This window comes from Odontesthes bonariensis, chromosome 21 (genome assembly GCF_027942865.1).
Source record: "Odontesthes bonariensis isolate fOdoBon6 chromosome 21, fOdoBon6.hap1, whole genome shotgun sequence".
Classification (NCBI taxonomy): Eukaryota; Metazoa; Chordata; class Actinopteri; order Atheriniformes; family Atherinopsidae; genus Odontesthes; species Odontesthes bonariensis.
Genome location: NC_134526.1, coordinates 19721235 through 19744182, shown reverse-complemented (window position 1 = coordinate 19744182; position 22948 = coordinate 19721235). Strand labels below are relative to the sequence as shown.

Sequence of the window (22948 nt, the reverse complement as noted above, 5' to 3'; positions counted from 1 at the left end):
AGGTCATCTCACATTTGCATTTTTTTTGTACATAAAGTCTTTTTCACATTTTTGCATGTTTGAATAGGATCATCTCCTCTTTTGTTTTTTTCTCTTTACACCGATTCCCACCAAATAAGCACACATTTCATCAAGAGGGGCGGGGACAACATTGGAACAGCCATAAACTGAGACAAAGAAGAAACTTTCTGAAAGATACACTGATACAACACTTAGAAATGAAATGGTTCATAGGAGTAATCATTTATGTCTGGAAGACATTACACTCAAAACAAAATAATACTTTGCCTGTCTCAATTTTTAAAATAGTTTCTCAACAGAGGCTACCGACATATGTTACCATTATACCCTCATTTGATTGAAATACATCCTTTTTAACATTCGTTTTCTCTCAAATGGCCTGCAAATTCAAGCTGAGTGCAGGAGTTGCTTGTGTGAAAGTGTAGGTGCATGCTTGTGTGGTTTCATGACTCTCTACTCTGTATCCACGAGCAAAAAGAACTGCATTCTGTAGGTTTCACAACAGAACAGTTACCCAGCACTCCATTACCCAGCTGTCACTGCATCAAGACGGAGAAGGTGCTGCTTTAAAAGCATGTGAGAGGAGCTGTGTGATTGGCCAAACTCAGCACATTCTCTGGTGGTGTTTGATTATAAAGTCCTGCTAATTCTATCAAATAGTGTGTCACCATCCCCTCTGCACAGGTGAACGTGACTGTGCTTCCATGAAATGAACTCTCTGTGTATTGTTGTGTGCTGTGACTAAAAGAAAGAGCATTCTGGCAGGGAGCTGCACCATTATGCTCATTAAAACACACTCACTGCACAATGTTTCAGCACCTGCACCCATCACCACAACACATTTACTGTCACACACTTAGACAGTCTGAAAGGCTTTGACCTAGCAACACAAACAGGACCGACATTTAGGCGATAAGGACGGTGAAACAGCCGCAATAGAGGTTAAAGACAAAAAAAAGGAGAAGACAGAAGGGAGGCAGCTGCGGAGGTACAGAGAAAGGCATGAACAGAGATGGCTCGTGCCGTGAGGCCGGGGAATGATATAACTATCTAACGAACCGTTCTGGTTAATCAGTGCAACAGTAAAGCAACTATCACACTCCACTTGTCATTCTGGGCCATCTCTCTGATGGGCACAGGCTCACCAAATGGAAGCTCAAATGTATCAGATGAGTACTCATGATGTATGCATTGTGGCCCATAAGCCAGGCTGGACCTGACCTAGTTCGGTCAGACCCAGGTGAGACTCAGCTAGACACCACAAGCAGCTTTATAAGCAAAGTCAAACACACACCTTTGTACACACACATGAAGGGGAGACTGAAACAAGTTTTTACAGCTTTACACACATACACCAATACAACACCAAAGCACCCTTTCCCTCTAAAATGGAACAACTGAAAGTATTCAGTGTAGATTGCAAAAAAAACATATACACCTTTTATAATTTATTATAGGATCAATATGATTTCAGTTTGATGTGAAAGCACTGTGAGCGATGACATCAGTGATTTTGGATATTGTTTTAAGCTCTAAAGTGTTACTGAGGCTCCACAGGTGCTTTCCCAGCAAAGAAAATAGAACAAATGCTTGGCTCACACATTAAATAAAATTTTCTAAAACGACACAATGCCAGTGGTTTGGGGCAAGTTGCTGTGCAGGTAAAAGCCCACCATACACAAACACACTCATACACACTTCTCAGTGATGTTGTGGAACCAGACCTCCTGAGCATTAACATCAAACTTAGGAGCAGGAAGAAAGTTCAGATTTTGTGACTGAAAACTGTTTGTGTCCATATACACCAACCACTCAGACACCCGCATGCCTACACGCACACACACACACACACACACACACACACACACACACACACACACATACACACTCACGGATACACTCACAATGGAACAAATTGGATGCATACTCTTGATATGTGCAGTTGCAAATAAAGTACAAAAGCACACAGCAGGTCCTTTCAGTTCAGCAGTGACTCTCACAATCCCTCTCCCCAAAACAATCCTCCTCTTTATCATTTTTTTACACTTATATCACATCGGTCTTCTATGTCAGTTCTTTCTCCTTCTCTCCCCCGTACATATACGAGTTATGTCCAGGAGGCTGCACATACTCTTCAGACTTATCCCAGTCTTTCACCCATTCCGCCCCTGTTCCTCCACCTCCTGTGCCTCCTCCGTTGGAACCAACCACTGGCTGGCCCATGGCCCCGTATTGCCCGCCTCCGCGGTACATTTCTTCTGTCTCATTGGCCAGTTCATCCTCATCGATTATACCACACTTCTCCTCACTTGTGTCCTCTATGTCTGCCCACGCCTGTTTTTCTCCTGATGCAAAGAGTCCTAGGTGAAAAAAAGAGATATAATCAGCACTTGACAGAAACTTGTAGAGATTCCTCACTGAGAACTGTAGCGTCAAAGTCCTACCATAGAAAATCACTCCTCCATAATGAACGACGGAAGCTATGAGGAAGACGTACTGCCACTCCTCACGTGTCTGGAATCATTTAAAAATCCACCTTAGTGTCATCGTCCACTTTATAATTCAGTTCTGGCTTTTATACTGGGCATTTTTAATTTGTACAAGTAAAACAAATCACCTTGTGCTTGGTCATGGCTCCCACTATGAGAGGACACACCATTCCTGATAATGTCCCCACTCCATTTGAAATGCCCATCAGTATGCTGGCATATCGAGGGGCGATATCCAAGTGATTGACATTAAACCCTGATGGACACGACACAAACACAGCACAACATGAACGTTTGTTTCACCGAAGCAGATCCTTCCCCCAACAACATAGTTTAGAAAAATCAATAAGAAAGACTGATGCACTGTATGTGAGATATGCGGGTGAGAGATATTTATTGATGTGTAATAACACTTGTTTGCTCACTTGCCAAGATTTTGAGAAGACCGATACCACACTGAGACATAAAATATGCATGAACAGCATCTCCCAACCTTCACACAGACTTCTGGAGTGTGTTCAGAGACTCAGCAGGATCGAACGCTCTGCTCAACACCGCCGGACATCAGACATACAGTTCCTTCTCTTTCTGCTGAAGTTGTATACTCTTTATAACTAACTACCAGCATTCTTGTGTGCATTCTTTAAGATGATTGTGAAACTTCTTACTTTTGGCACAATGTCAACAGCACTCTACAGCTAACCTACATAAAAACTAAGCTGTAAAAATTTCAGATTTTCATTATTACTCCAAGAAGTTACGGCACAGAGCAAATTTTCCAACATGTGATACACAGCGTGCGTTGAAATAAATGCAAATGAGGGACCCCTTCTCTGTAGTTACTCAGATACCTCACACACGCTTTATGTATTACCGTGCTTGTTTTTAACACATTTAATGCTTTCATAGAAATGTGTTTTAATATTTTGTATTTCCTTTGGGGCTGTCGCCACACTGAACTGCTTACACAAGCACACTTACACAAATGCTTATCAATGCGCACTGTCCCTATAATGTTAAACAGTTAAAGATATTTTCTAAAAAGGGCTGAAAAATGGAGCTGACGTGGAAGTGTCAAAAACCTGTAGATCCTCAAGTGGCCACTCGAGGCTTACTCCAAAAAAGTCAGTCTTCATAAATGCGTATCTTAAAATGAGCACCGCTGCAACAGAAATAATGTTTAGTTTCCATAACTTACATCACCAATAAGGTGAATTATTAATCAAGCGTGTGGCTGCCACCCAGTGGGAAGCCTGTTGTGAAGTCAGATTCATTTTTTTCTACATCATCTTTAAGATTAAAACTTTAAGATGGCGACCTCAATGCTTCAAAACAGCAGTCCAAAAACCAATGAGTGATATCTGCATCCATCTATTATTTACAGTCAATGTTTACAACACAATTTCTTCTGAGAATTGTTGATTGCAAAATCTAAACGTACTTCCATTTTTTGAAGTTTTTGAAAGGTGACATGTCAAATCAGACTGATTCAGGACTTACTGGCTTATAATGTCACTCACCTGAGATAGCAAATCCGCTGAACCCCACAGCGAGGACCAAGAAAGAAATGGCCATAGCTTTCGTGTGAGAATATCCCACCACCAGCAGGAGGGTGGCCTCCATTCCAAAACCTAAAACATGGAAACAAATCCACATAAACACAGGAGGTGAGAAATTGAAAAAAAAGAGGCACAATTTAAGACTATGTTCAAACAATCACTGGTTCTTGATTATAAAGTAGTGCATTGTTAGAAACAGCACTTGTGTTTTTTGACCTTTAAGGTGTGCTAAAATATTAACATGATTCTAATGCTGCCAGCTGCTGCTCTACTCCTGGAAGAAGATGGAGGGTAAAGATAACACACTCACAGTGTTGAAATACAATTAGAACTTGTAGTTTAGGGGATTTCTCACCATCATTAATTCAGAGATCTACTGATGATTTTTTGTCAGTGTTGCTCTTTTTCTTTTAATATCAACATCATAGTAGAGAATCTTTGTAAACATTCATACCTAACTCTCAGAGATACTGTCTCTTAACCCAAAGTGTATGACCTTTTTACTGTTTCAGAATGAACAGATTAACAGCACACATATCACATCACTCAACAAACCCAAACATTAGTTGGGTTGGTTTTTTTTCATATGTGTTTTTTCTCTTTGGGCTTTCCTCGTCTCTTCGTTTTCTTTGCTCCTCAGTCTCCTCCTCTCATGTCTGACAGTCTCACCTCCACAGTTCATGAGCTTTCTGACGTTGGTGGTGGACATCAGGTTGTGGGTTCTCAGGTAGTCAGCCAACTGGCCTCCAATAGGCACGATGATTGTCATCACCAGATGAGGCAAAGCTGATACCATGCCCACCTGAGTAACAAAAGGAGGGAGATGTCATGTATCAGAGGGCTGGAAATAGCACGCTGAGTTGAATCATAGTTACATTTAATGTTCAAATGTTGACTTGAATTGAACCAAGATAATGCCATGCAGTCCCTCCGACTCTTTTTAGGAGAGACTTGTTTCTAGGAAATATAAGGTACCTTCCGTTTCACTAAATAAAAACATAAACAGAACTGCATTAGTTTATACTGTCTAAAGATTTGTTATGGTAGACATAAAAAATTTAATCTAATGCTATAGAAGACAACTATTTAAACTTCAACCAAAGTCACATAATTTGCAATAACTGGTCCAAAATAGAAGAAGGACATCTCCAAAGGCTTCTCTATTTAGCTGACCCCTACTTTTATTTACATTTGCTGTATTGCATTAATTAAATCCACCATGGAAATGGAAATGTGCCCATCACCTCTAAAATATCCATTGAAATACTTTAACAATAAAAAAATATGCATTAATCAACGAAAAGGAAGTAAGTAAAAAGGTAAATCTAGTTAATCCACTTAGTCCATTTAGGAGCCATTATGCTGATACAGGAAATTACATTATCCAGTAATTATTATTGTGATATAATCCTTTCTATAGTGACTTTTGCATCACAATGCTTTTGCAATGCTATAGACTAAGCATATATATTTCTGAAGGTGCTGAGTTCTCATATGACCACACACACACACACACACACACACATATGTATATGTACAGTATTCTGACCAGATAAATTCCCACTCAGTCTTTTAAAATATTCCCTACGGAAAGGGTTACTGTGCTGAAAATTAAAGTATGGGACACACAAACACAAAAAAAAAGTGTTTTGTTCAAGCTCTAATAATTGTAGCTTTTGTGACCTGTACGTTTACACTCATCACAAACAAATCAGTGTAATTTGGCAATCCTGCTGCCCGAAGCTCCCTAAATAAACTCTAATTTTACTGTCAAAGTACTCCATCTACATTGACAAAGAAATTGCACGAATTTGACAAGAATTTGGCGGTGTGCTAGAGAAAAGCATTTGGTGTCTAACAGATGTATCAAAATGGAACTAAAGCTTTCCAGTAAACAAAAACAAACTTCTAAAATGTACCGTGGGAAGACAGACTTTTTAACCACAGAAACAGCGGACATGTTTGACCACTGACTACTTTGCAGGAGAAAAATCTCAGACCTACTTTGAAACACGATGGTGAAAAAGGTTGAAATAGTTTGGGATTGCTCTGCTGCATAAAAAATAGTTTGGGGGATATGTGAAAATCTTCTCACTGACCTCCATCAGCCCAACACACCCACAAAAGCTGCTATAATCCATCAAGTGTGTATGATGTGAACAGAAGTCACGGGTAAAACTCTAAGCTGTTGAGTCCCTACTCCACATACACCATTTAGGCTTTTTTATCTGATATTATTTAGATTTTTATCAAGACAAAATCAGCAAACCGAGGGACAAAGTACCCTACTCCTCATGGAACAACATGCGACACTGCTGAAAACTCTCATACAATGACTGTGAGACTCACAGAACTGACATCCTTTTGTGCAACATGTTCATTGTTTCTTAGAGTGGAAAACAGACTAAAATTGATATAGATAAAAACTTTGGATAGACAGAAAAAAGGAGCAGATAGTACAGTGTAGGAAAGAGATTGAAAGTCTGAAAGTTTTGCTTGGTGGAATAAAAAATAAATTTTGTAACTATTTCACATTTTTCAGTGAGGCTGAGCTGTGAAATGCACAGTGCTAAGTTAACTGTGTGGTTTTCCTCGGCATACTCTGGATTCCTCCAACAATTCACAAATGTGCATACTAGGTTGAGAAATTATTTTGACAATTTTAATTTGACAATAGGTGTAAGTATGCGTGATTGTCAGCCCCGTATCTCACCCAGTGTAATCTAGAATAGGCTCTAGCTTGTTGCGCCCCTCCACAGGAAAAAGTGTGATTTACTTCAGGATTAATGTAAATGTTGCAGGAATTCATACAAGCAGACATGCAAGAAAAGGTTGTAAGGCGATCTAAGTGAGGGAAAAAGTGAGCAAAAGTGGTGAAAAGTGGCTCGAAAAACTTGAGCCATCCAATAGCAGACAGAGAATTATGCAACATCTTGAACTACTGATGCGGGCACCACGATTTCTCCATAGCAGAGGGATGAGTGTTGTCTTTTCAAATGTGTTAAAAAAAAAAAAATCAAGATTGAACAATCATTTTGAACTCACCTTGCTTATCTCAAAGCCAAAGACTTCTTCAAAGTAAGCAGGCTGGCTGATGAGCAGCAGATAGAAGGTCCAGCTCCTGCAGAAGTTGGCCACAATGATGGCGTATACTGGCATAGAGGTGAAGAAGTGTCTCCATGGGGTTTTAAATTTCTACCACCAAATAAAAGCAAGTTAGGCATCCACTGACTCCAGTAAGACTGATCAGAAACTTGAGAGTCAGCTTAGAGTGTGTGCTTATAGTGACACATGTGCATTCATATAATCTAGATTAACTAGATTTTTTTATTATAAATTTTGACTGAACAACATATGATGTCATACATGAAGGGGATTGAGAAATGATGCTGACTCTCCGATTGCGTCTTCGATGTATTTCCTCTCCTCTGGCGTGATCGTTGGATGGGCTGCGGGGCTCTCATACGACACCAGAATCCAGAACAAATACCAAAATATCCCAAAGCTGCCTGGGAGGACAAAAGAGAGAAAGCAAAAAACACAGGAGGACAGACAGAATGAAATTAGTTGTAGATAAAACTAAGAAAAAAAGAGATAAAATAAACAGTGGACACATGAATTTTGCAACCATATCTTGAGATTCTTATAAATGTTTTCTGTTACTGTACTGACCAATACTGGGCTGAACAGCCGTGATCATGCAGTAATTAAAGATATGTTGGGAGGCTAAGGGTACTAACCATAGACATAGAATACAGAAGGCCACCCAGTGTATTGCACCAGTATCCCAGCTAGGGGCATAGCCACCACTGCCCCTGCATAGGACCCTGCAAAATATAAAACACAAAGAAAAGCAACAAATAATTAATGTTTCTAGCTAAACCATTGCAGAATATTTGCACTTCCAATGCAATGAAATTATTATTGAAAGTCATATGCCCTCTTAAACTCAGAGAAACTTTTGGCTACTTCACCCTCATGAACTCATGTTCAAACCCAACTTCACTACAGATCTGCAGATACTGCAGGAACTGAATGGCAGCAAGGTGTTTAAACTTTACCACAAAAGGCTGTTGTGGCTAATCGACTTCTCTCAAGAGGAGGTGCCCACTTGGCCCAGATCCCGTGGCAGGCTGGGTATGATACACCCTAAAGAAGAAAATACAGTCAGGAACAACGTTCATGAATGAAGTCCACTGAGAGGATGTGTGCACAGACACATTTTGTACCTCAACAAGGCCTTGGCATATCCTGACAAGTATGACGCAGCTATAATGGCAGCGAGCTGCAGATGGAATCAGCATGTTGAGGGTGGATGTGGCCACTATGGCAAAGCCAAACACTCTTAAACACACAGAAGACAAACAAACTGCCTCAGATTGAAAAGTCAATGGGAACAAAAGTATCTTAAGACAAAATAAAAGAAAAGAAAAAGGAAAAACAAAAGAAAATACAAATAATCCATTGAGAGAGGATTGTGGCTGAATTTTGTTGAAGGGTTATTTCATCTTTGATGCCATTATGATTTACTTGTCTTCCGCTTACACATGCCATTCTGATTATTGCTAAAAAATTGTTTGCAATAAATAACACAATGCATAACAAAACAATCTGTTGATAATAACCCAAATAAAATATCTGCCACTCTGGAGAAGAAACTGTAAAAGTAAGGATAATAACCTGTTAGCTGCAAATTTTTGACATATAAAGCCACCCGGGATCTGTGTGACTATGTAGCCCCAGAAGAAGGAGCCATGGATCATCCCCACAGTCTCTGGGTCCCAGCTGAACTGTGCAGCCTAGAAAGAAGACAGATTTGTGACTCAATTAGTTCACAATAAAATATCTTTGTGCCTTTGGTGTACTCACAGTTTCCAACAAACATTATTGTGGTGTAAATTTATTTGGTGTACTCCAAAACAAAGATTGCAAAATGATTGCCAGGAGCAAGTCATAGCTAGGCACTATTATATAGGTACATTCTACTACAATTAAACTGTTGTTCGCTTAATTACTATGGCTTGAGGTTGGTGCCATGCAGAGGCTTGTCTCACAAGACCTAAGACAGACATATACAACAGAGACATGTACAGAAACTTTGATCTCTTTTCTTCTACTTACCACGAGCACTTCTTTATTGCCTCTGTAGACAGTATGGTCATTCACCATGCTTACAATGGCCACACCCAGGTTGCACCGTATACCAAAAGAGATGCAGAATCCCAGGCCACACAGGATGGCCATGATGTACCGCCTGGGTAGACCGAAGCAGGTACAGTCCACCACTGGCATCTCCTTCTCCTCCACCAGCTCAGGACGGCCCTCTGCTGATAACTCAATGGTTTCTCCATTTGGCTGACGTTTCTCAATCAGCCTGAAAGCAGATAGTGACAGGAGGCACACAGCAAAGGAGAACCATGAGCCAATCCTCCAAATATCTTCAAATATGTCTTAGATTTAGGGGAAGTTCTATAAAACGATTGGGCTCCATGGTGGTGTGGTGGTTAGCTCTGTCGCCTCACAGCAAGAGGGTTCCTGGGTCGAATCGTGTCTGGAGCCTTTCTGTGTGGAGTTTGTATGTTCTCCCTGTGTTTGTGTGGGTTCTCTCTGGGCACTCATCCCACCGTCCGTAAACTTGCATGTTAGGTTGATTGGCGACTTGAAATTGTCACTAGGAGTGAGTGTGAGCGTGCATGGTTGTGTGCCCGGTCTGTGTGGCCCGTGATGGACTGGCGAGCTGTCCAGGGTGTACCCCGCCTCCTGCCCACTGACAGCTGGGATAGGCTCCAGCGCCCCCCCCCCCCCCCCCCGCCCCCCCCCCGCTCCAGAAAATGGATGGATGGATGAAAAAGCATGCATTGTGGACTATCTTCAAATATAGTTCAGTGGGTTGAAACAACACTACACTAAAGTTTCCACTGGCTAACCCAACACTGATTTTTAACACAGCCTGTTTTTTTTTGTTTTTTTTTGATGTATTTAGATCCAGACGAAACCATCTCATCGTGCTTCCTGTCTGGACCTGATTGTCGGATTTTTTGTGGAATTCTGTATTTTAGCATCTAATCCTACAAATTTTTGGTCAAGATGCCCTACAGTTAATTTGTGAATGAGATCAGATCAGTCCTCTGTTGGTTGAAGAAGCCCCTGAGCGATCTTTGGGGAGTATTTCCGCTTTAAAGAGAAAATTAAAGGGATTTAGAAAAAAATCTGTTAGATTTGGTTCTTTAATTGGAAGCTCAAGAACGGACCGGAGTAATTCAAGTGAAAATGAAGTGTTTATTTGTAGTCACACGTCAAAGCATATCAGCGCTGGGCTCAGTGGAACAGAGCTCCCGCAGGAAGTCCGTCAGACTGAACCGCGACTTCCGGTTATCATTTATATTTATAGCCTCATAGGATGGACTCACACTCGACCGAGTATGATTGGACATGAGTAGGTTCAACATGCTTCGTCATATTCTCTGGATCAGCCCAAAACAATGTGTGTGTGTGAATATGTCCTTGCATTCCCAATTGTTTTGTCTTCCTATTCCTAGATCACTTTAGGTCATTATGGAAAAGTACTGAGACTTATTTAATTTATAATGTCTAAGAACAAAGCCAATTTTTGCAATCTTTAATGTTTTGTATGCGCTTGAAAGAGAACCTTTTCTTAAGCTGTAAAAGTTTAAAATGTGTTAGGATACATAATCCTCTAATTCAGTCTCATCTAGGGATGTAACGGTTACCGGTATGACGGTAAACCACGATAAAAAGTGTTGACGATAACAATTACCGCGTTCATTTCAAATATCATTAATATCACGGTTAATAACACGGTATGAAAACCGTGAGTTTAATCCTTCCCAGCCTTATCCGAGTTCTTAATTTGTCGCGCATGCTCACTGCGCAGCCTACAACGTGCATTTCTTGAAGTTGGAATCAAGGCCGAAGGTGTAGATGACAGCACTCAGAGTCAGGACATTTATCAGCCCTCTAAGAAGACTATATCCGAAGTATGGGAATATTTTGGTTTTTATAAGAATGCCGGGAGACAGTTGATAAAAGATGGTTATCCTGTCTGCAGAGCATGCAGGAAAAAAGTTTCCGCTAAAGTTGGCAATATGTCAAATCTCCTTGCTCATCTCCGTGATCATCACCCACAACTGTATAGCCAATGCAACGTAAGTTAACGTTAACGTTTCAGCTCAAATGCATAAATAAATGCATGGTGTGGGGACATCGGGTTGAAGCAGAATGCAATGATCCGTCTGTCTAACTTTTTAATAACGTGTCAATAATCTAAACAGATGCCTACGGCACATGCACATGTTCATTCAGTGGTGTTAGTGTGGAGCTAATCGGGACACATCTTTAACGTTAGCCTCAGAGCTAAACGGGTGCACATTTGAGTTGCGTTTATCATACAGTTGCACAATAGTTAATTTTCCCGACAAATAAGCTACTAACAGTTTTACATTTCTATCTTGATGATGAAGAAAACATGTATATATTTTGTGGTGTTTCTTTGATTTGTTTACACATTGTTCTTTATGCCTTAGCTTGAATGTTTGGATTTGTATCATTTAAACCTGCACTACTGGAAATGTTTCTGACAAATAAGCTGTTTACATGCTGCACTCTTGTTCCCTTAATGTTAATTGTTGATGTTTTTGATAAGATTTTGCAATATAATAAACACTGTTGCACTTTTTTCAGCTTGTGTAGGCCTATCAGTGCTTTCTGAACAGATTGAACACACTTTTAAAAATACCGCGATAATACCGAAAACCGTGATCATTTTGGTCACTATAACCGTGAGGTTAAATTTTCATACCGTTACACCCCTAGTCTCATCATCCTTGAACAAATCAGTACCAATTTTTCATGTACTGTACATTTTGCTGACACCACATAGAGTTACCATGGTTATTTTGAAGCCATGACAAAGAGTTTATCTTCTCAGGATTGGATAAAATACCTTTGAAATTTCCAGTAGCCCATGATTAAATGTGCATTATAGGAAGAAATATGAAAAATACAATCTAATCAGAATAGTTTTGAGTATCTAAGTTTTTTTGTGTAAGTTTTGGTCGCTGCTATTCTAATTTAAAGGCCACGTACAGGACCTTGGTCTTGTAAGCAAGAGGCATAGCCCACATTTACAAAAGCAATCTTAAAACATAAAAATATATTCAATTTACCTTTAAAACATGCAGCATTAATCTAATTAATCTTATCTAATTTTTAGACAAAGCTGTAGACTTCATCCTACTTTAACAAGCTTAGTTGATCCTCTCACAGTGACAATCCTCAAATTAGCCACAAAAAAGTCAAACATGACCTTATCTCTGTGTCAGTGTTGATTTTTGGCTGATGTCAATATTTCACATAAAAGCCTTTATTAGCCGATACAGATGACAAACTGACGCAATTGTGCATCTGAAGCTGGCATTTTTATAAGATGGAATTAAAACGTAATCAAGTAAATCTTGACAATATGTGTGTAATCTAACTACACATATTTCAATTTGAATTTGTAAGCAATAAATCCCAGAAATGACAAAATCCTTAAAGGAGAACTGCGGTATTTTCAACATTTTCAACTCATTTTATGAGTCGTCTGCAATGTTTTAGAACCCCCCTCACCGCTTTTTTGATGTTTACTGCTGTCTCCGGTATTTGCCTAATTTTGATTCTTCTCAACCTGCTTCAGAATGGCAAGCATAGTGCACGTCCTAAAAGGTCCGTAAAAGCACCATAAACGTCCGTTTTCAAAATCATCAACTCACCGGAGTGGTTACTGGTGTGCACTGGTTGATATTACTCCGCCACCGAACCCGGAAAGAGGAGATGTTTGTAGTTCTCTCGCACCGGAAATGCTGCTAGGTGTATTATCCTGGTTTCCATTTCTGGTGCGAGAGAACTACAAACATCTCCTCTTTCCGGTTTTGGTGGCGGAGTAATATCAACGAATATCCAGTCTTCAATACAACTCAATGGGATTTACAAAATGTCAAATAAAACACGACAGAAGCAACTTTTCGCAACGAAATTTGATATGGATTACCAGTGCACACCAGTAACCATTCCGGTGAGTTGATGATTTTGAAAACGGACGTTTATTTTGCTTTTACGGACCTTTTTGGACATGCACCATGCTTGCCATTCTGAAGCAGGTTGAGATTAATCAAAATTAAGCAAATCCCGGAGACAGCAGTAAACATCAAAAAAGCGGTGAGGGGGGTTCTAAAACATTGCAGACGACCCATAAAAGAGGCTTAATGTTGAAAATACCGCAGTTCTCCTTGAACAATCAACTCTGTTTTTTTTACATTCACATTTTTTTCTTGTGTGTCTCACACACAGACATACGCAGACCATATGTTGGGTCGGGTCTGACTAAGCTATTCCCAGTATGTTGAAGCAGCCGTCACAATCTGAAGAGCTCTAACAGAAAATTTCTTCAGTATCTCCTTCATAGATGCACTGGACCTGCTGCCACAATGCTGCTGTTAAAGTTGTTTACTCTCTTTGACACAAGCAGAAAGTCTCCGGAGACTGATATCAAACTGTACACACTATAGTCCAGAATGGCCAAGCTTGAGTGTTCATATTGTGTATTTAGAGTGATTTCTTTTATTTTGATGACCATGATCATTGAGATGTTTAAAAAAGCATCAGTTTGAACATGTGGGTTATTCAATGCCCTTACCATTCATATCATGGATTCACTTGAGAAAATTAATGTAGAAAATGTTTACTTTGTGGAACTCTACTCAAAAAACACTTTCTTTGATATTATTTGGCTGTTAATTTTTCTAAATGTACTTAAAGGGCATAAAAAATGCTGTTATTTTTGGCCAGTGTTCTATATGTATGTGACCATTCTTATGAAATGCCATGTCCCAGAGCCACTTCTTTTCCAACAGGAGTCAAACAGAGAAGTCAGAAGAGTGGCCATCTGTGTATTACAACCTCCAAACGCTCACCAGCACTCCCCCACGAACAGACACACATGCAGCCAGCGGGCCTCAGTGCTTGCTCGTTGCAGATAAATGTTAAACAGTGGCCACAGTGCAACATTTCTATCTTAACGTAAGAGTGTGTTTTTTTTTTAATGTTTCAGTTCACAGCAACGAACACTCATACACTACTCACAAAAAGTTAGGGATATTTGGCTTTCGAGTGAAATTTCAGGATGAACCTAAAACACATTATAACCTTTAGAGGTGAACTTAATGTGACATTCTGTAAACTTTTGAATGCACATGTCCAACTGTTCAATGTTTAAGCACTTTTTGCTTAACGGCAAAATTCACAACAGGTGTTTGATCCATGAATCGACCAATACATTTCCTGGTTCAATTAGAATTGGTATTTCAACAGTCCTCATCATCATGCTGTTCACATTTTGACATCACGAGACCAAGACGACACCTAAAAATTGATCAACAGTACCACGTCATTGCAAGGCTTCAAACAGGATGTTCGCAGACACAGCTGTCATCTCCTTGCATGGGCCAGTGAGCATTTACGCTGGACGAGGGACCAGTGGGACTCCGTGCTGTTCTGATGAAAGTCAATTCCCGTTGAGCAGAAATGATGGCCGCCAACGATGTTGGAGTCGTCAAGGGGAGCGCTATGCATCAGCCACTGTTGTCACCAGACGAGCCTTTGGTGGTGGTGGTGTTACAGTGTGGGCAGGTGTGTATTGTCAGTACAGAACTGCCCTACACTTTGTGAATGGTACAGTGACAAGCCCATACTCCTTGAATAACATCATTAATCCGGTCATTGTGCCCCTACATGAACAACACAGGCCTAATTTCATCTTCATGGACAACAATGCTCCACCTCATTGAGGTCGCATTATTAGGGAACGGCTGCTGGAGACTGGGGTACCTCAAATGGAGTGGCCTGCGCTTTCCCCAGACCTGAATCCCATAGAAAACCTCAGCTGAATTTCCGTGTAGAGGCTCGTGACTCTGTACCCCAGAACCTCAATGACCTGAGGGCCGCCCTTCAAGAAGAGTAGGATGCCATGCCTCAGCAGACAATAAGTCGACTTGTGAACCGCATGAGACGTTGTTTTCAAGCTGTAATTGATGTTCAAGGGCACATGACAAGTTATTGAGACGTTGACATTTTTTGTTGTGGTATACCCACCACTGTTGTTGGCTTTTGTTTCAATAAATTGTTTGAGATGAGGAAATCACCAGTGCATGCTTCTACTTAAATGCCCTACTTTCATGATATAATATCACTGTCGCGTGAACTTTTTACATTTTCCATAAATTTCACAAAGCCAAATATCCCTAACTTTTTGTGAGTAGTGTATGTCAGCCATCCACCTTGTATTTGACTGATCCAGTTAGTCAGTGAGCTGGAGAATCATTCGCAGAAACAAGCACAATCACCACTTCCATTTGACTGAGGTGTCGAAGATTGTTGTGTTTGTAAAAGGATTTTTCAAAAGTGGGCTTTGGTAGGTTTCCACAATTAGACTTTCTTAGCCCTCTGAGATGCCAAGATAACTTATTCACAAAGGCTAACACAAGACGAGTCAGACTCTGGCTCTGGTTAATTATTGATGTGTTTTTTAGTCAGATAAATAATTCACTCCAGCTTTTACACGATAAACTGTCACTATCTATCTATCTGTTGGCTTGTGTGTCTGGTTCTCTGCACACACAGTCTTTTTCATCCGTGATATTTTTATATTTTTTTCGTTGTGCTTGTGGATTGCACTCCCTCCCCCAATTTCTACACAGCAGACTAGGTAATCTTATTGCCCAGCCATGCAATCAGTGAATACATAGGAAATAAAACAAAAAAGATGTGCAAGTATAGTGTTAAATTAAAGGTGAATTTATGATTCTACTTGTCAAATACAACACAACGTACAACAGAAAAGCAATACTTTGTAAAGCAACGTTTTTTTGAATCTGTAAGAGATTAGTAAAGCTGCGGCCTCTCTGTCCCTCTCTTAATCTGTCACAGCATTCAGATTAGGATTACAAAAATGATTTACTTCCGGAAATGAATATGGAGGGACAGACTAACACTGGTTAGTCCACCGCGCATGGTTCGCCATGCTTCTCCCTTCGTCACGACACACTTTTGAGGTCATGCGGGAGCTGTGATTGACTTTTTAGCCCTTATGTGAAATGAGAAAGCTTGTAAAATCTGATTCATGCTTCAGGTAAAGCATTACATGTTCAATAAAACTTTCAGGTTTACTCGACTGACTTAGAAGGGATGGCAAAATGACAATTATATGCCTGTGCTCATAATCACAGCATCTACAGCACACACAGGCGGTGGGTATGTATTGGACAGAAGGTGCACTGGCCACTAGAGATGCTTTAGCATGTGTGCCACAGTGCATAAAAATACAAGAGAGACTCTAAACGACATATTGACTAAGAAGCTGAGGTCACACAAGTAAGATGTGTGCACACTTTCAGTTGAACCAGTTGGCTGCACTCACGCTGCTGTCCTGTGTGTGCTAAACAAATGTGCTGACTCACCCCGAGTGGACCTCTGACTATTTCTTCAGAGTTAGTGAAGGCTGCAGGAGGATCCTTATTAAAGAACAAGACAGATTGCAGCTTAACACCAAACATATGCTACCAGCTAACTAGGCTAGCCCACAGCAATGACTGCTAATTAGGGATGCCTCCCTCTAAAGGGCTATCTCACCCCACTCTGTGCCTGTGTGTATGTCTTTAATTCCCCAAAATAGCCCAGGTAAGGGTCTGCCTGTATTTAGTCGGTCATTAAGTTTCCTGTCACTTTCAGCTTACTAACAAATATTGTAGCATGATGTGTACCTGCCACCACAAAATTTAATTTGGTATCTTTGCTTGTAAGAAACAATGGGAAGGTTCCTGCACAGGCTGCGACATGAGACAGGACAAAAAAGTTCTACCTGGTCATTTACCTTCATTTGAGGCTCACAATAAGGACTTAGTAGAAGCTTCATCAACTGAGCTTCTGATGGAGCATATTCCGTTAGTGTAGCAAAGAACTGACTTGCCTCAGCTGGCAACAATTAATGAGCAAATCAGCATGAGCAGACAGGAGCCCCATGACCCCAGGCTCTCTGAAATATCATAATTACAATAAGAACAGGCTCAGTACAAGGTTAGGGTCCGGTCTAATCAACTTGATTGCGTAGGAACTTTACTGAGTGAAATGACCCGGAGGTATTTAAAGCTGCAGTCTGCAAGATTTGTTGTTGTCATTCGTAAAGTCCTACTTTTTGGCATTTTAAGAGTTTACATGATCTATCAGAACGCTTGAAGTTGAAAACGGTGACCTCCGTAGTCGCAAAATGCAAGAAATGCTTATTTTTTAACCGAAAAATAAAAAGTTATTCAACTTCCTGTCCCGCCCCATCAAAACACATGAGAACTCGTGCACGTCTACGTGCACGCCAGATGCGCGTACACGACTCCTCATTCATCAACTCACCTGTCATTTGCGATCATGGAAGACACAGTAAGTAGACTAGCCCGTAATGAAGTTCAATAGTCCAGATAATAAGCGTGGGGACGAGCCTACCTTGTATCGCGCGTGCACAATCGGTGATTGACAGGCAGCAGAGCCCAGCTCGTAACCTGATTGGTTACCTTTTACCGGTCCGGTCTGCAATTTTGTAAACAAACCTGCTGGCTTTGGAGGGACCTAGCGGGACATATAGGGGACCTAGAGAAATCATTTTTTTTTTGTATTGGGGTATTTAATGTACTACTTTCAGAATCCCCGGACAGTTCCAGGCATTATGCTTGAAAAAGAGTTGCAGACTGCAGCTTTAAGGAGCATCCATGATAAAAGCTGTTTGAATCTTCTAAATTCTGAGGAAAGGAACTTCAGCATTTCCTTTACTGTCTCCTTCAGGAAACACTGGATCTTTCTTTGTAAAAAAAAAAAAATGGATATAATTCCATCCCACAATTCCTTGTGGCCACAGAATTCAAAATGATGCTTGATTATTTGTTAAGGACTCATAACTCATTCATCTAAATCATCATGAGGACAGGAGGGTGGCTTTCTCCAGGGTGTACCCTTCCTCTCAACCCAATAGACTCCAGACCCCCTGCAACCCTGAATTGGATTAAGCAGATATCGAAAATGGATGGATGGACGGACAGGAAGGTGAGCGTAAGAGGCCTGTGACAGAATCTTTCACTTTTTTTCTTTTTCTTCCCTATTTTGAGTAACCAACCTTAATGACAAAGTCATCACAAATATTTATGGTGTATCTTATACACCATAAATAACTTATATCCTAGAAAAAAATGTAACAAGACTGAATCAGATGTAATATCTAAAGCACCTTTTGTAGAATATCTTTTGAACATCTGTAGTTTAAGTACTGCTGACTACGTCACGGCTTTGTGCGAGTGTGTTCAGATTCTTTCTACACCGTGGTCATCTTTATCCTCAGGCATTACACATTTCTCCTACCATCCGTCCTTAGCCTCAAAGCATTTATCAACAAAGGTTTTTTGTTTTTTACTAACCCTACACCTCAAACTGAGCAGATTTTCACTAGACACCAAAGTTCAGTCTATCTGAATAAGAATCTGACAAAAATACATTAGCCTTTACACTGGATTAATTCTTTGTTTCAATTATGATAGTTGAACCTAAAATAAAGCAACTTACTATATCCTGTTAATCATTATCATTATTGTAAATTTTCTTGATTACCAAATAACCATTATAAATGAGTAGAAATACATAATATTTATCCCCAAAGTTTATGTTAACTGTTTGTTAAAATCCCAGATATTTAATTTATCTCCATATTTGAACCAGCGTTTTTAGGGGACTCTTGCTTTACAGTAACTGAAACTAATGTTCTATTTTAATATATTAATTAGTTCTGACTTCAGCGTCAGCCATTTAACTGTGTGAAATTTTAAACTCCTGAAATAATTTGCCATCATTTTAAACATTCACTGTTAAGTTGAGGGTTAGTAACATTTTCTGATTTGTAAACCGACAATGACTTTTCTCATGTGCTGGTTGGTGACCTGTGATTCACGTTGGACTGTATATTAAATTCACCATTTCACAGAGTATTCTGCATAATCCTCTCATATTAGGATGAGATAGACAGAGCGAGAGACAGTAAGGGGGGTAAAAAATGTTATATACGGCCAGAGACCCTGATCTCCATTTGTCCACATTTGTGTGCAGAATTGATACATCTTTAACACATTTCTTCTCTGATTTCAACATTTTGAAAAGTGGCTTGAGGATTGATTATATGTTCTAGAAATAGAAAATTGTGTTTGTAATGTAGTTTGTATTTTTGATAGTGGTGTCTCCCGCTTCTGACTCTCTCTGAAGCGAACAGATTGGGTCTCGGTGGGACTGTGTCACCCAGGGAGACACCCCCCCCCCCCCCCCCCCCCCATCCTGTTACACTTTTCCTCTCTCCTGTACACACACACACACACACACACACACACAGTGTTTAAATACCCACACGTGTGACCTTCATAGACTTATTATTTAAATACTTACAAAAAAATCACTGTGTGAGTGCTGACTGCATATAGTCTCACACACACACTGCTTCTATTTGCAGTAATTTAAGAGAGCATGGATTCAACAATAAAGTGAGTGATCATAAGTCATGCTGTAACCATCACATCAAATATTAACACTTATTAGAATGTTTTACTGTTGCTGTCAATACTGCTGAGTTTAAAACTCAATCTGAACAGCTAAAGCAGTGCAAATACACTGAAGCTGGACTGACATCCTGAATACTAACAGCACTGCAGCCAAAAAAACAGGCATGCGTGGTGGCAGTGTAAACTGCTCAGACATGGTAGATGCATCATCTGCTAATGTTTTTTAAACTGTCGCAGATTGTGTGTAAGAGAATTGTGCAAAAGTGAATAAGATTAATACAAGTGATGTCTAAAAAAAAAAAAAATTAATACAAGGCTCTAATTTCATACAGCAGAGTCTGAAAATTCCAGTAATAGCGGCAGTACATTTCAGCACTGTTTGAATATTTTATTCCGACCACTTCTACAATGAAAAGTGAAAGGGAGCAACAGAAAAATGCACTCCACTGCAAGTAAGGTGGATTAAATATGGATTACTGTTATATTCTGTATTGACTCATGTGTGGTGAAACATAAGCTCTCAATGTAACCAAGCAATCCAGAAGATGCACACAGCTGCAAATCAATTTAAAAGTCTTGTAATAAAGTGTTAGGCATTCTTATGAGAATGCATGACGCTAACAATTACTTTTACATACTACCAACATTTTTATGAGGACACAAGGATGAGTCCATATGATTATATTTCATGCAAAGCTGTGAGGTAGTTCTCTGGCACGAGGGGTATAGATAAAGGGGTGTATCATTATTGGGTTTTAATTTGGAAACATAAAAGCAGAGATTCAGAATACACTTGACCTTACACGGCTGATGTTTCTGCTTACCTAGTGGAGTTTAATATAGAAACGCGAGATGCATTCTGATGGAGAAAATGTTTAAATAATAGATGAACTCCTGGCTGCTTTCATCGGGGGGGATCACGGTTTTGACAGTGCAGCTGTGAGATTGCTCTTATCCTGTTGCAGAGTGCAGGGACACCCTGTGTTTCAAGAGTCAACAAATCTGCACATACACACCTTTATACACTCGCAGGCACATTTAAAAAAAATAATAAAACATTTTCACATGAATTTAATCCCAATGTTCTCTTATTCTTTGGCAACATTTGCTTGTACTTAACAATGTGGTGGCGTAAAACCACAAGTCACTGGATAAGCTGGGAAAACGCCCACTGAAACAGATCTGATCCCAGTCCAACATGTCATATCTCTCACAGCATCAGCTGTGACCGTGTGTATAAGAGAGAAAAAGCCCGAGATCTGCATGTTTGTTAATCTGGGAGACCCCAGTCAGCTGAAAGTTGCATTTACTGGTCCTTCAGTGGATGGAGGAGGAGGAGACAGCGGCTGGAGGAAGTGACATGGCTGGGATGGAGTGAGTGGGAGGGGAGAGTTTAGGGATTTGCATGGCTCGACAGCTGGACTGAAAAACAGGCTATTTCAGGACGGGATTTATACGTTTGGTTGCTACCTCAAATCCTGAGAGAGCGGAAGCTTAAAGCAATAGTTATTTCATGAGGGTCTATCGGTGTCATTAATCTCTTTTTTTATACTGAAATATTATCAGCACAATAATCTGTGTTGCAACTTTTACACTGACATGCATTTACATATATCTAGCACTTTGGTAGATTCATGTTTGGAAATAGTTATATATGTTGATCTTTTCACAAAATTTTCACTGACATTATGAGATAAAGACCTGCATCTTCAGAAACTGTCTCAAAGAGTCAACGTGTATCGTATAAAGGCTGCAGTGGTTAAGCAGATGTATGTCTTTCCTTACATCATCCCTTTACAATTTACTGCTGCAAATAGCAAATGCTTATTTTTTCAATCATTCTATTAATTCATTCATCCAATACAATTTTCTCTAGAAACTGCTTTTTTTTAATAACCAACTGTCCACAACCCAAACTTTCAGCCATGTCAGATTTTCACCAAAATGATCAAAACAGCAAATTATATTAATCAACTCTCTGTCTACAAAGATTAAGAAACTAAATATCCTATGTATATTCCGTGGGCCGATATCTCAGGGTTCAACACTCAAAGAAAGATATGTGCAAAAAAAATGGTGCCTTGAGAAATTCGTAATTGGATTATTTTCTAAAAATGACAATAAAATGGTCCTTAGGCTACTTGAAGGCAGGTATTCTGTTAATTACTCGGGAAAAAATAACAAAAAAGAAGTTGAAATAAGATAGATAGATATATAGATAGATGAATTTTAAGGAATAGAAGGGTTCCATCTGGCCAGCCCTCATATTCAACCAGGTCGTGCCAAAAACGCACGGAAACATTATGTAACCTGACTTTCTTCGCCTCACCACTTTGACCTGAACTAAATATCACAAGAACAAACATGCAAATTGTGAAAACTATGCATCGAAGCATCAGATCACTGTGAATAAACCAGAATCGAGAGATTTGTCCTACACATCTTGACCCATTTTCACCCACTTTTGTCAATCCCAACACGCCACTGAACGGTGCGTAAAGCTGGACTTTAGTCGCTACCAACAAGACCTAAGCCAACAGTTGCATTCCCCTTCAATTAGCGTCCATAAACTCTTTTCCCTAGTTGAAAGTTACTGGATGGAGGAGAGAAGGAAGATGGAAACCCGCAGTTGCCCATGGGCGCACCGCTGCGTCCCACACCTTAAAACGCGTGAGAAATGGCACAACTCAAAAGTAAGGATAAAGGATTATTTAGAATAAATGCATACCTGTTAATTTTTCCCAAAGTCCTCCCTGCTGCCGCCTTAAACCTGTCTGGTCGGATCTCCATCGTTGCAGCTCCTTGACCCGGCCGGTGTGCTGATGTCCCGCGCGCCCTCCTGTCCTGCCTGAGCGCGCGCTGTTCTCCTCTCTCTCACTGTGTCTCTCGTTCTCATCCCTCCCTACCAACACCAACCTACACTTCAGTTTCAGTTGAGCTTCAGACAGGTGTACAGAGCGACGGTTAACGTTGCTTTTGGTCGCTTTTGAAGGATTTTTTTTGCGTTTATGTATCCTAAATAGCACAAGATTTTAAATATTCAAATCCGAACTTACGGCCAATTAGGCAACCATGATCATTGTTGATCTTGCTGATAATGCTTTGACATTCACAGAAAGAAAAACCCGATGCGCAGTTTTTTCTCCTGTTGTGGCTCAAGGTTTTAGAATATTTTAGCACAATATAGCAAGAAAGGTTTGTCAGCAGGAGTTTAATCAATTCCCAGTATTAAAACAATAAA

The 22948-nt window shown here is 40.1% G+C and overlaps 1 protein-coding gene across 1 annotated transcript; it reads right to left on the bottom strand.

The window, feature by feature from the left end:
- Positions 1–2085: 2085 nt before the first annotated feature.
- On the bottom strand, positions 2086–22497 carry slc17a7a (solute carrier family 17 member 7a). The gene is made up of 13 exons (XM_075454036.1): positions 22436–22497; positions 9191–9443; positions 8750–8868; positions 8299–8413; positions 8131–8218; positions 7810–7896; positions 7436–7578; positions 7115–7264; positions 4739–4871; positions 4031–4141; positions 2639–2766; positions 2466–2535; positions 2086–2381 (listed from the first exon to the last, which is right to left on the bottom strand). The coding sequence occupies exons 1-13, from the start codon at positions 22495–22497 to the stop codon at positions 2086–2088; spliced, it is 1755 nt and encodes a 584-aa protein (XP_075310151.1).
- Positions 22498–22948: the final 451 nt, after the last annotated feature.

Excerpts from the sequence above, each read along its gene's own strand:
- slc17a7a (XM_075454036.1), bottom strand. The coding sequence starts at position 22,497 with ATGGAGATCCGACCAGACAGGTTTAAGGCGGCAGCAGGGAGGACTTTG. Across the intron at positions 9,444-22,435 it reads ACTTTGGGAAAAATTAACAG|GCTGATTGAGAAACGTCAGC; the intron begins GTATGCATTTAT and ends ATCTGCTTTCAG. Across the intron at positions 8,414-8,749 it reads CAAAAATTTGCAGCTAACAG|AGTGTTTGGCTTTGCCATAG; the intron begins GTTATTATCCTT and ends TGTGTGTTTAAG.